This window comes from Musca autumnalis, unplaced genomic scaffold (genome assembly GCF_047663935.1).
Source record: "Musca autumnalis isolate F117 unplaced genomic scaffold, ASM4766393v1 scaffold_4, whole genome shotgun sequence".
NCBI lineage: Eukaryota > Metazoa > Arthropoda > Insecta > Diptera > Muscidae > Musca > Musca autumnalis.
In genome coordinates, this window is record NW_027411977.1 from 72,538,887 (window position 1) to 72,554,890 (window position 16,004).

General features: G+C 38.7%; 1 protein-coding gene across 45 annotated transcripts in view; it reads right to left on the reverse strand.

The window, feature by feature from the left end:
- Positions 1 to 4,571: 4,571 nt before the first annotated feature.
- The window catches only part of Cip4 (formin-binding protein 1-like Cip4), a 278,889-nt gene continuing 267,456 nt past the window's right edge, over positions 4,572 to 16,004 (reverse strand). For 9 of the 45 annotated variants that reach the window (XM_073982874.1, XM_073982871.1, XM_073982879.1 and 6 more), the window contains exons 9-12: positions 15,563 to 15,915; positions 9,831 to 9,965; positions 5,248 to 5,414; positions 4,572 to 5,178 (exon numbers count right to left, since the gene is read on the reverse strand). In XM_073982874.1, the coding sequence (XP_073838975.1) occupies positions 5,015 to 5,178; positions 5,248 to 5,414; positions 9,831 to 9,965; positions 15,563 to 15,915 (819 nt within the window). In that variant the 3' untranslated portion in view covers positions 4,572 to 5,014. The remainder of the gene's footprint in view (positions 5,179 to 5,247; positions 5,415 to 9,830; positions 9,966 to 15,562; positions 15,916 to 16,004) is intronic. The other 36 variants (XM_073982887.1, XM_073982894.1, XM_073982889.1 and 33 more) reach the window with 7 other exon arrangements.

Below are 16,004 nucleotides of genomic sequence, written 5' to 3' on the forward strand. Positions count from 1 at the left end.
ATATTTACTAGAAATTTCCAGATACAGCCAATTATAGTCCTATAGTGGAACATTTATGCAGGAACTCAAAATCCCAATTTACAAAAATATTCAAATAAAAATAAATTTAAAATAAGTTTAACCGACGTAACAGCGTTATAGCAACTGAAAACTTTTGGTGTAACATAAACTTTAAAAATACCATGCTAACCGTTGCACCACTGCGGCTTCCAAAAGAATTCTTTAGAAAAAAATGGCTGTTGAAGGCCTATGATATCCATAGGGTGTCAAGGAAAAGCAACATGGAAAATGTCAGACAGTGTGTCGACTAGGCCGTGGCGATTTGTATGGAAGGAAAAAACTTTAATGGGCCGGCCGCTTTTCTTATTGCTCAGTACTGAGCAAAAACTCTAATAGAGCATATTGATGCCTTACTTCCTCAACCTCGTATCTTAAAAAATACAATTTTTGAGGAGAGATAAGAAAACGGCCATTTTAGGATACATCGAGGTTTTAGAAAATGTTTGAATGTAATTATTAGGGAATTAGATGTACCCAACTTCCTAACAATTGCGTTTAAACTTTTTCCAAAAACCACCGATGTATCCAGAAATTATCGTTTTTTTTATCTCTCCTCAAAAATTGTATTTTTTAAGATACGAGGTTGTGGAATTAAGGCATCGATATGCCTAAGGTGAAAATCGAGTCTCCCGATTTTGACTTGAATTTTTTATCCACGTTTTTGGATATTTTGGCATATAACAGCTAAACCATTGAGATTTTTGATTCAACACTATGACAAAAATTATAGCCATGACAATAATTAAGAAGAACTCTCTAGTACATCGCAAAAGCATTGAAAAACTCCTTCAGGCAATTTTGGCCTTGAGATTTTTGAGATTTTTTTCGGAAAATATCGATTAATGATACTGTGCTACAATAGTTGACCAGAAAAATATTCAAGCGTTCTGATGCAAATATTCTATCTTCTTGGGGTCCATGGACAATGAAATTACTTTGGTTCGTTTGGGTCACTTCGTTTTATTGTTTTATAACAGCAAAATGAGCCTTGGATACATACATCTTGCCGTCACAGTTCGAAAACCTAAAACATTTTTGGGTCGGACCGCAATACACATATTAATGGGAAAATTCGAGCTGTTGGGACAAGAAGAAGAATGGAGGCATCTCCATCCTCAACGTGTGACTGTTTGGTGCTGTTTATGGTACGGTGTCGATTCAAGATCTCAAACATGAAATTCGTGAGGCTATCGAGGACATATGACAGCATAGGGCATAATGCAATATAATATAATTTTAGCTAGTTCTTTTGACCCTAATTAAAGCAGTATAATTATACCCTACACCACATTTTGTTAAAGTGTATTATAAATAAACAAATATTTAACCTGACTATTTTGAAAAGCAAAATGGAAGTCGTCATCCCAAATAAAAAACGCCAACCCTCCCAGAAGATAACTCTTTTAGCCATAGGAAGAACACTATTGCTTTTGGTGACAATCGGTTCAGATTTGGATATAGCTCCCCTATATATTTTCACGCCATGTGTGTCCAATTCTGATGAAATTTGGAACGTGTGACGGAATTTTCACTAGAAAAATGTCCCAATATATATTCAATCGGTTCATTAAAATACATTCTTCTTTCGGAACTTTATTAAAGAACTGTGATAGCGAACAATTTATATCTTTCTTTTATCATCGTGCTTTTACATCAATTAAGGAAAATGTTACGGGGGTACGAAGATATATGTGGGACACTGTATATGTTCGCCCGATTTGAGGTATTTGGTGCACCAAACACTCAAATTCTGTCCAATTTTGATGTAATTTGGAAAATGTCACCGAATTCGGACGCCCACACACGAAATTGGACAGACATTTGGAAAATGCGACTCAATTTGGTCTAGAAAAAATTTCTCCAAATTATATAGAAATTGTGGTGGCGAAGGGTATCGTATAGTTGGACCTACCCGACCTTGATCCTTTGGGATACGGTACTTCGCATTAATTCTGCATTAATGTGATAATAGAATGCTTGAGACTTTTGCAAAGCAACTGACGTTTCAGAAGGCAGAATTTTTTATAAATACTTGCTGTGACTTCAATTGAAATAAACCCACATTTATCAACCGATTTTCCTTAAAATTCATATTTAAGGGTTTCAGAGTGTAGAAAACAAGTATGTATAAGTTTTTGAATATAGGTCCACATTTTTTCATAGCCCCCACAAACAGTACCGCCCGATTTTAGATATTTTGGGGTTTTAGCGACACTTTATAACCCATTCGACTAAAATTTGGTTTAACGACCTCTTGGAAGGTATGAATCAATCCTACATACCAAAAATGATTAACATATGTCAATGTTTTGAATTAGACCACATACAACGGGACCACCCTGTTCAATGAATTTTTGGCAGTTTTTGGTCGCTGAAACGATAGAATTGCATATTTTACACATTTATTATAAATAAAAAATTACTTTCAATACAAAATGAACGTTTGGCCAGAAAATTTGGATTTGAGACCATAGTAGTACTGCATGTTTACTTACCTAATTTCTTTTTAAATTTTCACTACAAAAAATTAAAAGAAATTACACAGAAATTCTGAGAACAATGTTTAAGTAGATGAAGTTCCATAAGAATTGAATTTGGGAAACGGAAACAAACAACAGCACTCTCACAACATGATCTTAACAAAGGGTATACTTTGATAACGTCATAATATTGGCTAAAGAACGAAACGGGAAATGCGGAATAATGTTTGAAAGCATAGGAATTCAAAAACACATTGGTTGAACAATGAACATATTCACATGTGGAGTCTCAAACAAAACTTATTCGAGAGGATGCAAATAAATTTTTTTGTAAATTTATTCCATGATCACATTAATTGATTTTGGGTCCACAGAAGTGCAATAATTTGCTATGTATTATTTTTGAGTGGAAAATATGCCCGAATGTTTCATAACACTATGCAACGCTGAAAATGCAAACAACTTCTAGTATGCATTTTTGAAAGTACATATTTAGACTACAAAAACCCTAGTAGGGTTTTGTCCTGTCAGATCCAGTTCGGATTTTATGGCCTCATCTAAACCGGGCTAAATCTACACTTTTTTGCATTTATCAGGCCTTTATCTCAGAAACGAATAGGAATTTGGCCTTGCTGTCTTTAGCAATATTGTAGCCCCAAACTAGTATAACTTTTTTTCTTTTGAAAATACCACATAAGAAAAACTCCATCTAGGGCATAAAAATCTTTAAAATATAGAAAATTTTACATAATTGCTGAAATTCTGGTCAGTATCGGCTAAACTATTGGGAGTTGAACCAAGTAACCTTTTCAAAAAATCTTCCAAATAAAGTTCTCAACAATTCTTTAGAACATTCCGAAACTCTAGACTGCTTACTTTTTGTTGTTTCAGCGGTATTTTCCATCATATCTTTTACAACACGTATTTCATACATACAGTTCACATCAACAGTTTATTCTCGCATTTCGGATTTCACTACTTTATTGACATTTTTATTAAATCGTCGTTGAAAAATGTACTGAAAACAATGGGATAGAGACATTTAACAAATATGACATGTGCTGAAGAGTTGTGTATTACATTCCAGGAAATATTTTTCCAAAGGAAAATATTCAGAAAAAATTAATGGTTTGGAGATACGGCGCGAAATGTATAAAAATTGTGGAATTTTTGCATATATTTTGAAATTCGAGGCAATAAATGTAGTTTTTCGAGTTCATTATTTCTCCAAATATTTTATTCTTGTCCTTATCTACAAATTTGCTTCAGAGGTTTAAACAAGATTCGAATTGGTTTCAGAGATATTGCCTCGATTTGCTGTATAAAGTCAATATTTAGCCATGTTTAGACGATGCCATAAAATCTAAACCCGATCTAACAACACAAAACCCAAATATGGTTTTTGTCGACTGCGTCTGTACTTTCATAAAATCCGTATTAGAAATTGTTTGCACACAATTACATAGAAAATGTTGCACAGTGTAATCATTCCACCAAAGTAGCCAAGTGGGCGACGTACAGGCGAGTATTTTGGTTACGTTCCTGTATCATTTTATTTCTTCACATAAGTCCTTCAAAACACTGAAGTTAGTTCCCACGGAACTCCGGTCCCGATCATTACGAACAGTTGAGGTCCAATCGTATTTGGTTTGCATTTTTTAATCAAAATCAAGACAGAGGCTTTGCACTTATAGTGAGTTTAATAGCGCTCATTACAAATAAATATGGAAAAGGTTTATAGAACAAGAGCACGGGGGTTATTTTGAACTAAAATTCCCCTCAAATTTTGGAGAAAGTGAGAATACTCACAGACAATTTACGTTCAGAATAACCTCCCATATGAATTAATGAAAAAGTAAATGAAAAACACTTTACATAAAGAGCAAAAAAGAAAATAAAATACTGCAGTGAATGTAGCAGTTAGTCGGAGGGGAAAAATGATCGATAGTTTCTTTGTCATATAATTCAGCATATTTCCTTTGCAGCAAAAAAACATACAAGAACATGAATTAAGAAAACAATTTCAAAATATACAACTTAAGCACGTAAAAATTATTATTATTTATAGTTCTATTTATGTATACATAGGCATGTAATTAATATTTATATTTATGTAAATAAAAATAATAAAAAAAAAACAAAGTCTACTAATATTTTTTCTTTATAAATGGTACAAACTATTTCTTTGTAATTAAAATAAAAATGAAAAACTAAAAAAAAAATAAAAATACATCAAATGGTATAATAATTAAAACTGAAAATGTATGATTTCTTTTAGTTTTTTTTGTTTCAAATTAGTTTTTGTTTTTTTACTTTTCATCTGGTTATAGTAGGTTGTTGTGTGTTTTGTTTCGTTTTTGTTTTATATATTTATACTTGTCGTGTATTTAGCAAATCAATACTTTATGTTTAAAGATAGACTGTGGTTGGTTTTTTATTGTTTGTTTTTGTTTTTTGTTTTCTATTCTGTTGACTTAAGCATATAGTGTACATTCAATATAACTTGTGGGCACAAAACCTTCATCCCAGCCATTTGTATTGTTTATGCGACGCACACGCGTCCAACCATCACCTTGATCAATTTCAATCACTTGTAATTCTTCACCTTCATTCATGGGTATGCTACCCTCACTTGTAGCTATGGGAAGAAATAAAAACAATTTCAATCACAACTACAATAAGAAAAAATATTTGTTAAAAAATTTACCTTCGAAGGGATATAAAGCTCGACACGTTCCTAGCGGTTGTAGGGGTTCCATTTCTGTTTCATAGTAGGCATCCTCACCCATTGCATTTTCATGTGTACTACCATGTGCTGAGCCGGGTAACGAGGTGTGTGATGTACCCAATCCACTTTCAGGACTTGCCGAACTGCTAAATTTCAACATGCAAAGAAATAAAAAAATATATGGAAATCGTTGAAGTCTTTGTGTTTATTTTATACAAGTTTAAACAAATTATAGTTAAAATTGAAATATACATAAATGAGGAAGTTAATTAAAATGTGTATTGGTGTATAGTTATAGTATATTTGTGGAATTATTATTGCAAAGTTTTTCGAAATTTGAAATTTGGAATTATTCCCTGAGAAAACTAACAAATTTTAAGGTCAAATCAAGAGAAAACAAGTAAAAAAAGTATCAGTCGGCTTTGCCGCCAGTTGCCAATCTTCTACTGGGCGCGTCTTCCCGGGTGGCGGATGGGAAGGGGGTCTCTGAGTTATGTGGGGTCAGCAACGCCCGAGAGAAACTGAAGGTGTTTCTGTCTTCACATATCTCAGAGACCCTGGGGGTTTGTTTTTCAAACCCCCCGTGGACCAAAATTGGATCGGGGTAGTTCCCTTAAATAAATCTACTAAGATGGGTAAAATACAAAAAAGGAGTAAAGTTACGGTGCAGGGAGTTAATAACCCAGTACCGGCGGTAAGCGTTGGTGAGATCACAAGCCACGTGCCGTCGAGATCAAGCGATTGTGATCCGGCTGTCTTAGGTGTGGATGCCTTGGAACCTACAGCCGTAACTACTACAAGTGCAGAAAATGCAACCCAAATTATTGTTGACGAACCAGATATTCCAAAGGACAATGCTTTAGCCAAAACTGGTGTTAATCAGTCCACCGCTGACAGGACTGGAGTTTTGGGCGGGGACGACCTACACGGAAACCTCAAAGTGACAGTCTTGAGAGACAGAGTAGGGAACTCCTTGACCAACTGGAGAGACTTGTTCCGACCATAACACCAGAGGACATGATAAACAATCTCACCCTCACTGACGACGAACTGGACATTATGGTGATCCCAGCTGAGTCAACAAGGAGGTCTGACGATGACATGTCCACTGACGGTGATGTGGTCGAAGAGGTTGTGAACCTAGGTTCGCAACCACAGACAAATCGCAACCAGTCCGGTCATGTATCAGCACTAGCCGATACTAAGCTTCGAAGGCAGATTGTCACTGAGTCAATGGATGTTGATGGAGAATCAAAAGAGGATCCATCAACAGTCACTGACTCTAAGTCGATGACCAACAAGGGGAATCAACGGAAACTCCAACAATAGCCACTGACTCTGAGTATCCGGCCTGCGTTGGGGAATCCAAGGAAACCTCATCGACGGACACCGACGCAGCCGCAATTTCCGCCAAAGAGGCTTCAGATACGAGGCACTATAAACGTGCGGCTTCGTATCTGCGCAAGTTCGTGGGAAGGGACGCGAGCTCGCATACTAAGAGGGAGATTATGTTCATCAAGAGCAAGCTCAAGTACATCAGGAAGTTCGAAAGAACTTATCCAAATGCACCCAGATGCGAGCTCTTGGTGGACAAAATCTTCCTCCCGAACCCTGCTCCAGCCAAAGACTCAAAAGAGACTGCGGTGTCAAGCAAAAAGGTGGAGGTGAAGCCTGCTGCTTCTGGCAGTAAGATGGAACCTAAAGCTGTTCCGAAGCCGAACCCGAGCCAGAAAGGACTGGAAAAGGATAAGGGGCATAATCCGACACCAAAAGACTCTCGTAAGGGTAGTCGTAAGGGTAGTCAAAATCCGGATCCTACCCCAACTGACGAGGGTAAAGCGGATGAACAGAAGGTGTCTAAGACCTGCGCAAGCCACTCGGGAGTAACGACGGGTGGATCGACTGGGACACCATCGACTTCTGAAAAGACGAACAAGTCCTCGCAGCCAAAGACTGTGAAGCGGGTTCGCTCTTCAGAAGGCCCACAGCCTTCGCCAAAGAAGACGATGATCTCCCAGACGGTCAACACGGCGGACTCCTATGCTGGTGTTCTTGCTCCCAAAGCCAAGGGAAGCAGCACCAGTACTGAGAACGCGTCCACCTCCTCGGGAAAAGCTGCTACCAAGGGCCGTGATCAAGGACGTAGGAAACCCTACGCAAAAACGGCCACAGTGGCTAACGATGACGAGCTCCTAGTTGCAATCATCGACAGAGCTGACCCCTTCGGGAAAATCAGCGAAAGTCACTGGTTGCTCTTCGAGACTCGACTTCGTAGAGTCATTGTGTCCACTGAGGCGAACTAGGGTGACCGTCAGTTTGGTGGTGCCTTCCTACAGAAGGGAGTTAAAGTTATCATTAGGATTACAGATCAAAAGTTTTACGGAGGAGATACTAAAAGGAATGGATCGACATTGATCATTATGGAAGTGGATCTCCAGCCACTACATATGGTGCCATAGGGAATTTGCTCAAGAAGTATGGACTTGCCCCTGAAAAGACGTTTACCATCGTAATTGAGGCAGCGAATGTAATTGCTTCAACAAAAATCAAAGTGATTCGATAGCAGGTCTTAAAGTGAACTTATCCGAAATTTTGTCTGGGAGGTACCGGATGGAGTGGACAAATATAGTCCATATTTGAACCTGATCTATATCTAGTAGATATATTAGGATGTGTAAAGTATGGACCAATTCGACCACTCCCTTGAAGAGTTACCGTATGAATAAATTTTCCGAACATTTTTGAACTTTTATGGGGGAGGTACCTGAAGGAGTAGACCTATATGGCTTATCTTCAAACTTAAACTATGGTTGAACAAAATATTACTAAGGACAAATTTTGGACCGAATCAGCAGATCCGTTCAAGAGTTATCTTGCGCACCAACCACCTCACACGGTGTCATAGGGGGTTTTTTTTTGCAACTTTCAGGCTATTTTCTCAGGAAGTATGGACCTGCCCCGGATGAAACTTGTACCGTCGTATGGGGGGAAGTGAATACAAGTTGTTGCAACAAAAATCAGATCGGTTCGAGAGCAGGTCCTAAACTGAACTTATCCGAAATTATCCGATTGAGTCCATATTGGAATCCCATCTAAATCTGGTAGAAATTTCACGATGTGCAAAGTATGGACCAAATCGGTTACTCCCTTCAAGAGTTCTCATGCCCACAAATTTTCCGAACATTTTGCAACTTTTGTGGGGGAGGTACCGGAAGGAGTGGACGGATATAGCTCATCTTCGAACTTAAACTAAATTTGGACAAAATATTACGAAAGCCAAAATTTGAACCGAATCGGTTAATCCGCTCGAGAGTTATCGTGCGCACCAGCCAGACAGACAGACAGACGGACGGACATTGCTAAATCAACTCCAAATTGTCTGAAACACATTTCGTCCAAACATACTTGGGGTCTAAAACCATTATTTCGATGAGGCACATTTTGCCGGTATGAAAGTGTATATACCCTTTCTAGCCTAAAGGCTGAGGGTATAAAGAATGTGCTGGCTTTACCGACCACTAATGGCCTCAATCTAGGACTGTACTAGTGGTGGGGAAACTGGACTTAAAAGCAGTTTTGTACGGAAGCACATGACTGAGTAGCAATTGAGACATTTCGGGCCCATATCTCAGAAGGTATTGGCTTTTTACAGGGTACTGTCCATATCCCATTATTAGGGATTTATGCTCAAAAGTGTTGAACTTTTGTGGATGTTATACTTAATGCCACGGTGCCACCGCCCGCCTTGCACACAAAAGGTCGTGGGTTCGATTCCCCGGCCAGGCAACATCAAAACACTTTTCAACGGTGGCAAAATACCCCTCAGTAATGTTGGCGACATTTCCTGAGTATATCAGCCATGTAAAACATCTCTACAAAAGTGGTGTCTTAGACACGCCGTTCGGACTCGGCAATAAACTGTAGGTCCCATATTAGTGAGCTAAAATGAATCGAGGTGCACTCATTGATATGAGAGAAGTATCCCTTGTCCTTATGGGATGTTTGTGGAACAATTATATATAAACTTAATGTTATGTCCATCCATCTTGGAACTGATCAAAGTTTTGGTGTCAATGCAATGACAGTTCTTGAGAATGACATTTTCATTTGAACTAATTCCAAAGAAAGATTTGAAAACCCATATCACATAGTCGAACTTTCGTTTGTTTTGCGGGGAAATTATGCATCTACTTCTACTTATTATTGAACTAAATTATCCCTAAAAACTGAGGTGTCTTCTATTTCCCAATCTCTTTTATTTTGTTTTTTTTTTCGAACCTTATTTTGTGATAAATATATCTCCTAAGGGAATAATTTCAAACTCAAGTGAAATGCATCGAAAGATCTCAAATTATATCATGAATTTGTGATGAGTTTCTAAAAATGTAGTTTTGAAATGTAACAAATGAAACACACACACAAAAACAATGAATTAACAACGGAAATGAGATAGAAATGAAGAAGACAAAACAACAAATGAATAGAGACAACAAACTACAAAATGTTTAAATGAAAAATGATGTTGTTTTTTTTTGCAATCAAATAGACTTTTATGAGTGTACCCGTTATTGTTATTATTATGGCCATTTTGAATTTGCGCCACATTATCCTCAGAATCTGACCTGCTTAAACTACCAGCATCGTCTGGTTGGAAATCACCATCGTAATTGTTGTCCTCGGTGCTACCATTGGAATGCCTAAAAAAGAAGAAACAAAATAAATTAATAATTTTGTAAATTTATTTTTTATAAATTTAATAAAAATTGTTAAGTTGAAGGATTATTCGGCAATTTTTTCATAACATATTTTGAATAAATTTAAATAAAATAAATACTTCTTCTCACAAGAGAAGAGCAAGAGCAAACAGGACAGTAGCCAGATCCGTGTCCCTCCATGTCAGCATCGGTTTGATGGACCCCCTCGAAGATAAGAGAACATTGTCACAGCTCGCACGGCATCGTCATTGTTTTATAAATGGTGTATCCTTACAACCAGTCATTTCTCTTGGCCCAGACCACCTTCCTATCATCGTCTGCTTCCATAGACCACCCGACTTCATAACCTCTAATCGCCATATGAGAGAGAAACTTCATTTGTGATGGTTCAGATGTTACAAATCACCGCTTTAGGGAGCTTCTCCGTCTTTCCGAGGCATCGTCAAAAATACGAAATAAGCCGTAATTGTTGACTAACATAGGTTTGTCGGTAAATACAAGTGTCTGAAACATCTGTATTGCCGAAACATTAGTTTCGTACCGGATCCTGACGTCGTCGTGAGCTGACGGTCTGACGTATTTAATACTGATAAAGATGATGATGATGAGTTAAATTAGATGATCAATGGTTTTTTCCAACAGAAAACCAAAAAAGTGTACTCTCATTAAAGACGCTGAGTCACACGTATGGACGACCAAGAAGTCTTTAAATGCGTTACCAGAGAGGTTCTCATAGAAAGCTATAAGGTCTTCTTACAGAAAGTTAATGCGAATTTCCATAGAAGATTAAGATGTCTTATAACTATGGAAGATTGGCTTCTATCTATAGTAGAACTCTTAATAGGTATTTTTCCCTGTTAAAGATCTATTTAGAGAGGCTTCTATCAATAGAAGAGGGGCTTCTACTAATAAAATACCTCTTTCTAGGGGTTTCTATCTATAAAAACCACTTTCAAGGGGCTTATATATAGAAGACCCTTTTCGTGAGGCTAATACATATAGAAGGGATGGAAGGGATGAATGACGTAGGGGATGGAAGATACCAATGAACGGTCCTGACCGGCTTTAACATGGCAAAGCCCAGGATTTATCTTGTTCCCTCTTTCATCTCAAGTGGACACTGACCTCCCCGTGGTGTCACCTGGGGAACTGCCTTTAACATCCGCGTTCACCCATAAGAACGTTAAAAACCTGGGTTTGGACAGCCTACTATGAAAAAACGTGACAAACCCCTCTAGAGTTGACGAACCCCGCAAACGTTTTAAGGACCATGATCTGCGAATCTGCACCTGGAATGTTCGCACTCTTTGTAGAGAAGGTGCAGTTTACGCTTTGGCAGATGTACTTGAAAAGTACAAGGCCGACATTACTGCCATACAGGAAATACGATGGAACGGGAAAGGCGTCACAACAACACCTAAAGGTGACGCTGCCATGACACAAAGCATAAATTTGGTTGCGGCTTTGTAGTTGGACGGAGGTTAAAACATCAGCTCTCCAGCTTCACCCCAGTGAATGAAAGACTCGCTGCAATTCGATTAAAAGCAAAATTCTTCAACATCAGCTTTATTTGCGTTCATACTCCCACTGAAGACAAGGACGAAAAGACCAAAGATATATTTTACGAGCGGTTAGAAGAAACTTATGACCGTTGCCCTGCCCATGACATTAAAATTATGCTAGGCGATTTTAATGCCAAAATTGGAAAGGAGAATATCTTTGGTCCACAGTGAAACATCTGACAATGGTATGAGGCTGATAGACCTTGCAGCTGCAAAAAACATGGTAGTTAGCAGTACCAGATTTAATCATCTCGATATTCATAAGGGCACCTGGCCGTCTCCAGATCAGAAAACAAGAAATCAAATTGATCATGTTGTGATAGATGGAAGACATGCATCTAACGTGTTGGATGTACGATCGTTCCGAGGTGCAAACATAGACTCAGACCACTACCTTGTTGCAGCAAAGCTACGTACCAGATTAAACGTAGCAAACAAAGTGCGAACAGACACAACACGGAAGTTGGACATCGGTAAGCTGCTATCACAACAGATAGTCACAGCATATTCCACTCAACTGGCCCAACTGCTTAATCAAAGCACTCCTCGTCCCGATAACATATCAGGACAATGGCAAAACATTGCCCACTCCATGCAAACAGCCGCAAAATCAGTAATTGGATACCAGAGACCTCCACCAAGGAATCCATGGTATGACCAGGAGTGTCGTGCTGCTACCGAAGAGAAAAATGCGGCATATAGAGCTACTTTACAATCAGTAGCAACGCGTAGCGCACGAGAGAGGTATCGGTAGAAAAGGAGAGAGGAGAAACGTCTTTTACACAGGAAAAAGAGAGAGATAGAAAAGCGGGAGTGTGAACAAATCGAAATGTACAGGAGACAGAATGAAGTGCGAAAATTCTACCAAAGAGTGAAACATCAAACTGATGGCTTTGGAACTGGCACATCTTCCTGTAGAGACCAAGGTAATCTGGTAACTGAAACAGATAGTGTGCTAAGGATATGGAAAGAGCATTTTTCCAAACTGTTGGTAGCGAAGTAGCGAAGTCGACGAAGATACAACAGATCCAATCCCAGAAGATGGTATTGAATGTAAACCACCCGGCCAAGATGACGTAAAGACAGCAATAAACCGGCTGAAGAATAATAAGGCAGCAGGAACTGATGGAGCTGAGCTGTTTAAAACCGGAGGCGACACGCTCATAAGGTGTATGCATCAGCTAGTTGGCTCCATCTGGCAGGAAGAACGCGTACCCGACGATTGGAACCGGAGCATCCTGTGTCCAGTCCATAAGAAAGGAGATAAGACTTTATGCTCCAACTACAGGGGCATAAGTCTTCTCCCTATCGCCTACAAGATAGTGTCAGGGATAATGTGCGAACGACTAAAGCCCATGGTCAACGAAATAATTGGACCATACCAATGCGGCTTTAGACCTGACAAGTCCACCATTGACCAGATATTTACCCTGCGGCAAATCCTGGAGAAGACCCAAGAGATGCAGATCGACACATACCACCTTTTTGTCGATTATAAAGCAGCCTTCGACAGCCCGCTACGTTCAAAGGTTATCCAAGCAATGTCTGAATTTGTAAACCCCGCAAAGCTCATTCGGCTTTGTAAAATTACTCTAACTGACACAAGATCTTCAGTTAAAATAGGAAAGAACCTCTTCGAAGAGTTTTGTACCAAAAGAGGTTTCAGGCAAGGAGACAGCCTTTCGTGTGATCTTTTCAACATCCTGCTAGAAAAGGTTATTCGAGAGGCAAACGTCAAAAGAAGTGGAACAATCTACAACAATATCCACATTTTACTTGCTTATGCTGATGATATAGACATCATGGGACGATCAGTAAAAGAAGTAACCGATACCTTTATGAAGGTCGAAGGAGAATCTGCTAAAGTGGGTTTGGCGGTAAACGGCGAGAAGACCAAGCAATGCGTCCGTTGAGATCGGACCAACTGTTTAAGTTGGTTCCTATAATTTTGAGGTAGTAAAAGACTTCGTATACCTCGGCAACGCCGTAAACACAACAAACGACATCAGTTGTGAAATAAAAAGAAGAATTGTATTGGGCAACAGATGCTACTTTGGCTTAAGTAAGCACTTTAAAAACAAAGCCACAACTCGTCAAACAAAAATAACGCTTTACAAAACACTGATACTACCCGTGCTGATGTATGGTTCCGAAGCCTGGGTACTTGCGCAAGCAGAGAAGGCAGTGCTTGGCGTGTTTGAGAGAAAAATTCTTCGAAAGATCTACGGACCGATCTGCGTTGACGGTGAATATCGACGTCATATAAACCCCGAGCTGTATCTGCTCTACAACGACATCAATATAGTTAAACGTATCGAGATGCAGGGATTGCGTTGACTAGGCCATATAATAAGAATGAGCGATGATGAACCCGCTAAAATGGCGTATAAATTCGAGCCACATGACGGTGCACGCAGAATTGGCAGGCCAAAAATAGATGACGCAAACAAGTGGATGAAGAGATGACAAGGCGCGGTATTCCAAAAAGCAAAGCACGAAAAAGAGAGGTTTGGAGATCTTTCCTTAGTTCGGTCTATGGAACAAATGTTCTGTAATGGGCCAGCTAAGGGGTAGTTTACACTATATGTAAATGTCATATGACATGAAATTTTCCATCGTTATATATTCGATAATATGTGCAATATTGGAGATTTTCCTTACGCCATATACCCTGTGGGTCCACACCAGCAAAAATTTAAAAAAAACTACGTCTCCACATTGCCTCCGTGGGTACATATGGAATGCTTTTTTTCGTGTTATATGACATTTATAGATAGTGTAAACTATCTCTAAGTAAGTAAGTAGTAATACATATAGAAGGCCCCTTAAAATGGTCCCTTATCAATTTAGAGAGGCGTATATCTAAAAAAGACTTCTTTAGAGGGACTTCTGCCTATAGGAGATCCTTTTAAAGAGTCTTCTATCAATATAAGACCTATTTTGAGTGGCTTCTATGTACACAAGACCCACTTCGAGAGTATTCTATCTACAAAAAACTCCTTTTGAGGGGCTTCTATATATAGAAGACCCTTAGTAGGGACCTTTATCTATGGAAAATCCATTTAGAGAGGCTTATATCTTTTGAATACTTCTTTAGAGGCGCATCCGTCTATAGGAGACACTTTTAGAGGGGGTTTTATCCATAGAAGTTCCCTTAGAATGACTTTTACAATAGAAGCCATGATGGGCTTCTGTTCACAGACGACCTTTTTCGAGGAACTTCTATCCACAGAGAGGAGCTTCTATCTACAGAGACCCCTTTTCGAGCTGCTTATATATATATATATATATATATATATATATATATATATATATATAGAAGCCCCCTTAAGCGGGGGCTTTTAGACCGTTTTATATCTATAGAAAAGCCTATAATGGGCCTTATATCTATTATCCTTCTATCTATTTATGTTAAATTCAGAAGGGGTTCCATATAATACTCTTTTTTCATTTAATACACCTTAATAAGGTCTTCTACAGAATACCCCTTTAGAGGTGTTTCTATCTATATTAGTTCTCTTCAGAATAGCTTTTATCAATTGAAGTTATTGAAGTTATCTTCAGAGGGGCCATCAAAAACCTCTTTTGGGTGGCTTCAATCTACAGAAGACCCCTTTCCAGGAGTGCCAATCCATAGAAGGTCATTTCAGAGGGACTTCTATCTATAGAAGACATCTTTAGAGAGGTTTCCTCTTTCAAGCGACTTCTAAAAATAGAAGACCACATTATATGCGTCTTTAGAAGACCCATTTTGAAGGGATTCTTTCTATACAAGACCCCTTTCTTTAGAGAAGTCTATATTGAAATTCCTTTAGATGTCTAAGACCTATAGAAGACCCCTTTAAATGGGCTTTCATCTGTATATAACCCCTTTAGAGGAGCATTCGTCTTTGGAAGACCTCTTTTCAGGGGCCTAATCAAAATAAAACTCTTTAAGAGAGTCTTCAATCAATAGAAAACCTCTTTAGAGGGGCTTCTATCTTAAAAATTGTATGTTAGCGAAGAGCCTATACTTACCTTGACGATCGATGGCCATTGTTCATACTGTGAGTGCGATTTGCTTGCGGGCTATTATTTGCTATGGGTATTTGATTGGCTTTCTCCAAATAACCTTGGTATTTTTTCAAATCCATTTTTAATTTTTCCAATTTATGTTCGGATTCATTGAGTTGGCCCTCAACGGTCATGGGATTGCCCAACGATGAATTGGCCTCATAGACCACTTTCATTTTCATAAGACCATCCCGGGCCGCTGTTTCTTGTTGTATCTTTTGTTGTAGTTCGGCAATTTTAGCTTGGAGTTTTTTGCGTCGTTGATTTGGTGGTAAATCACTGAAATCTTCCTTTTGTCCGTCCGCAGTTAAGGAATTCTAAAGAGAACAAACATGCAAAAAGGGAGACAAAATTAGTAAATGTGAAGCGAAGCAAAAGAGATATGACTGTAGTATTAAGATATGTA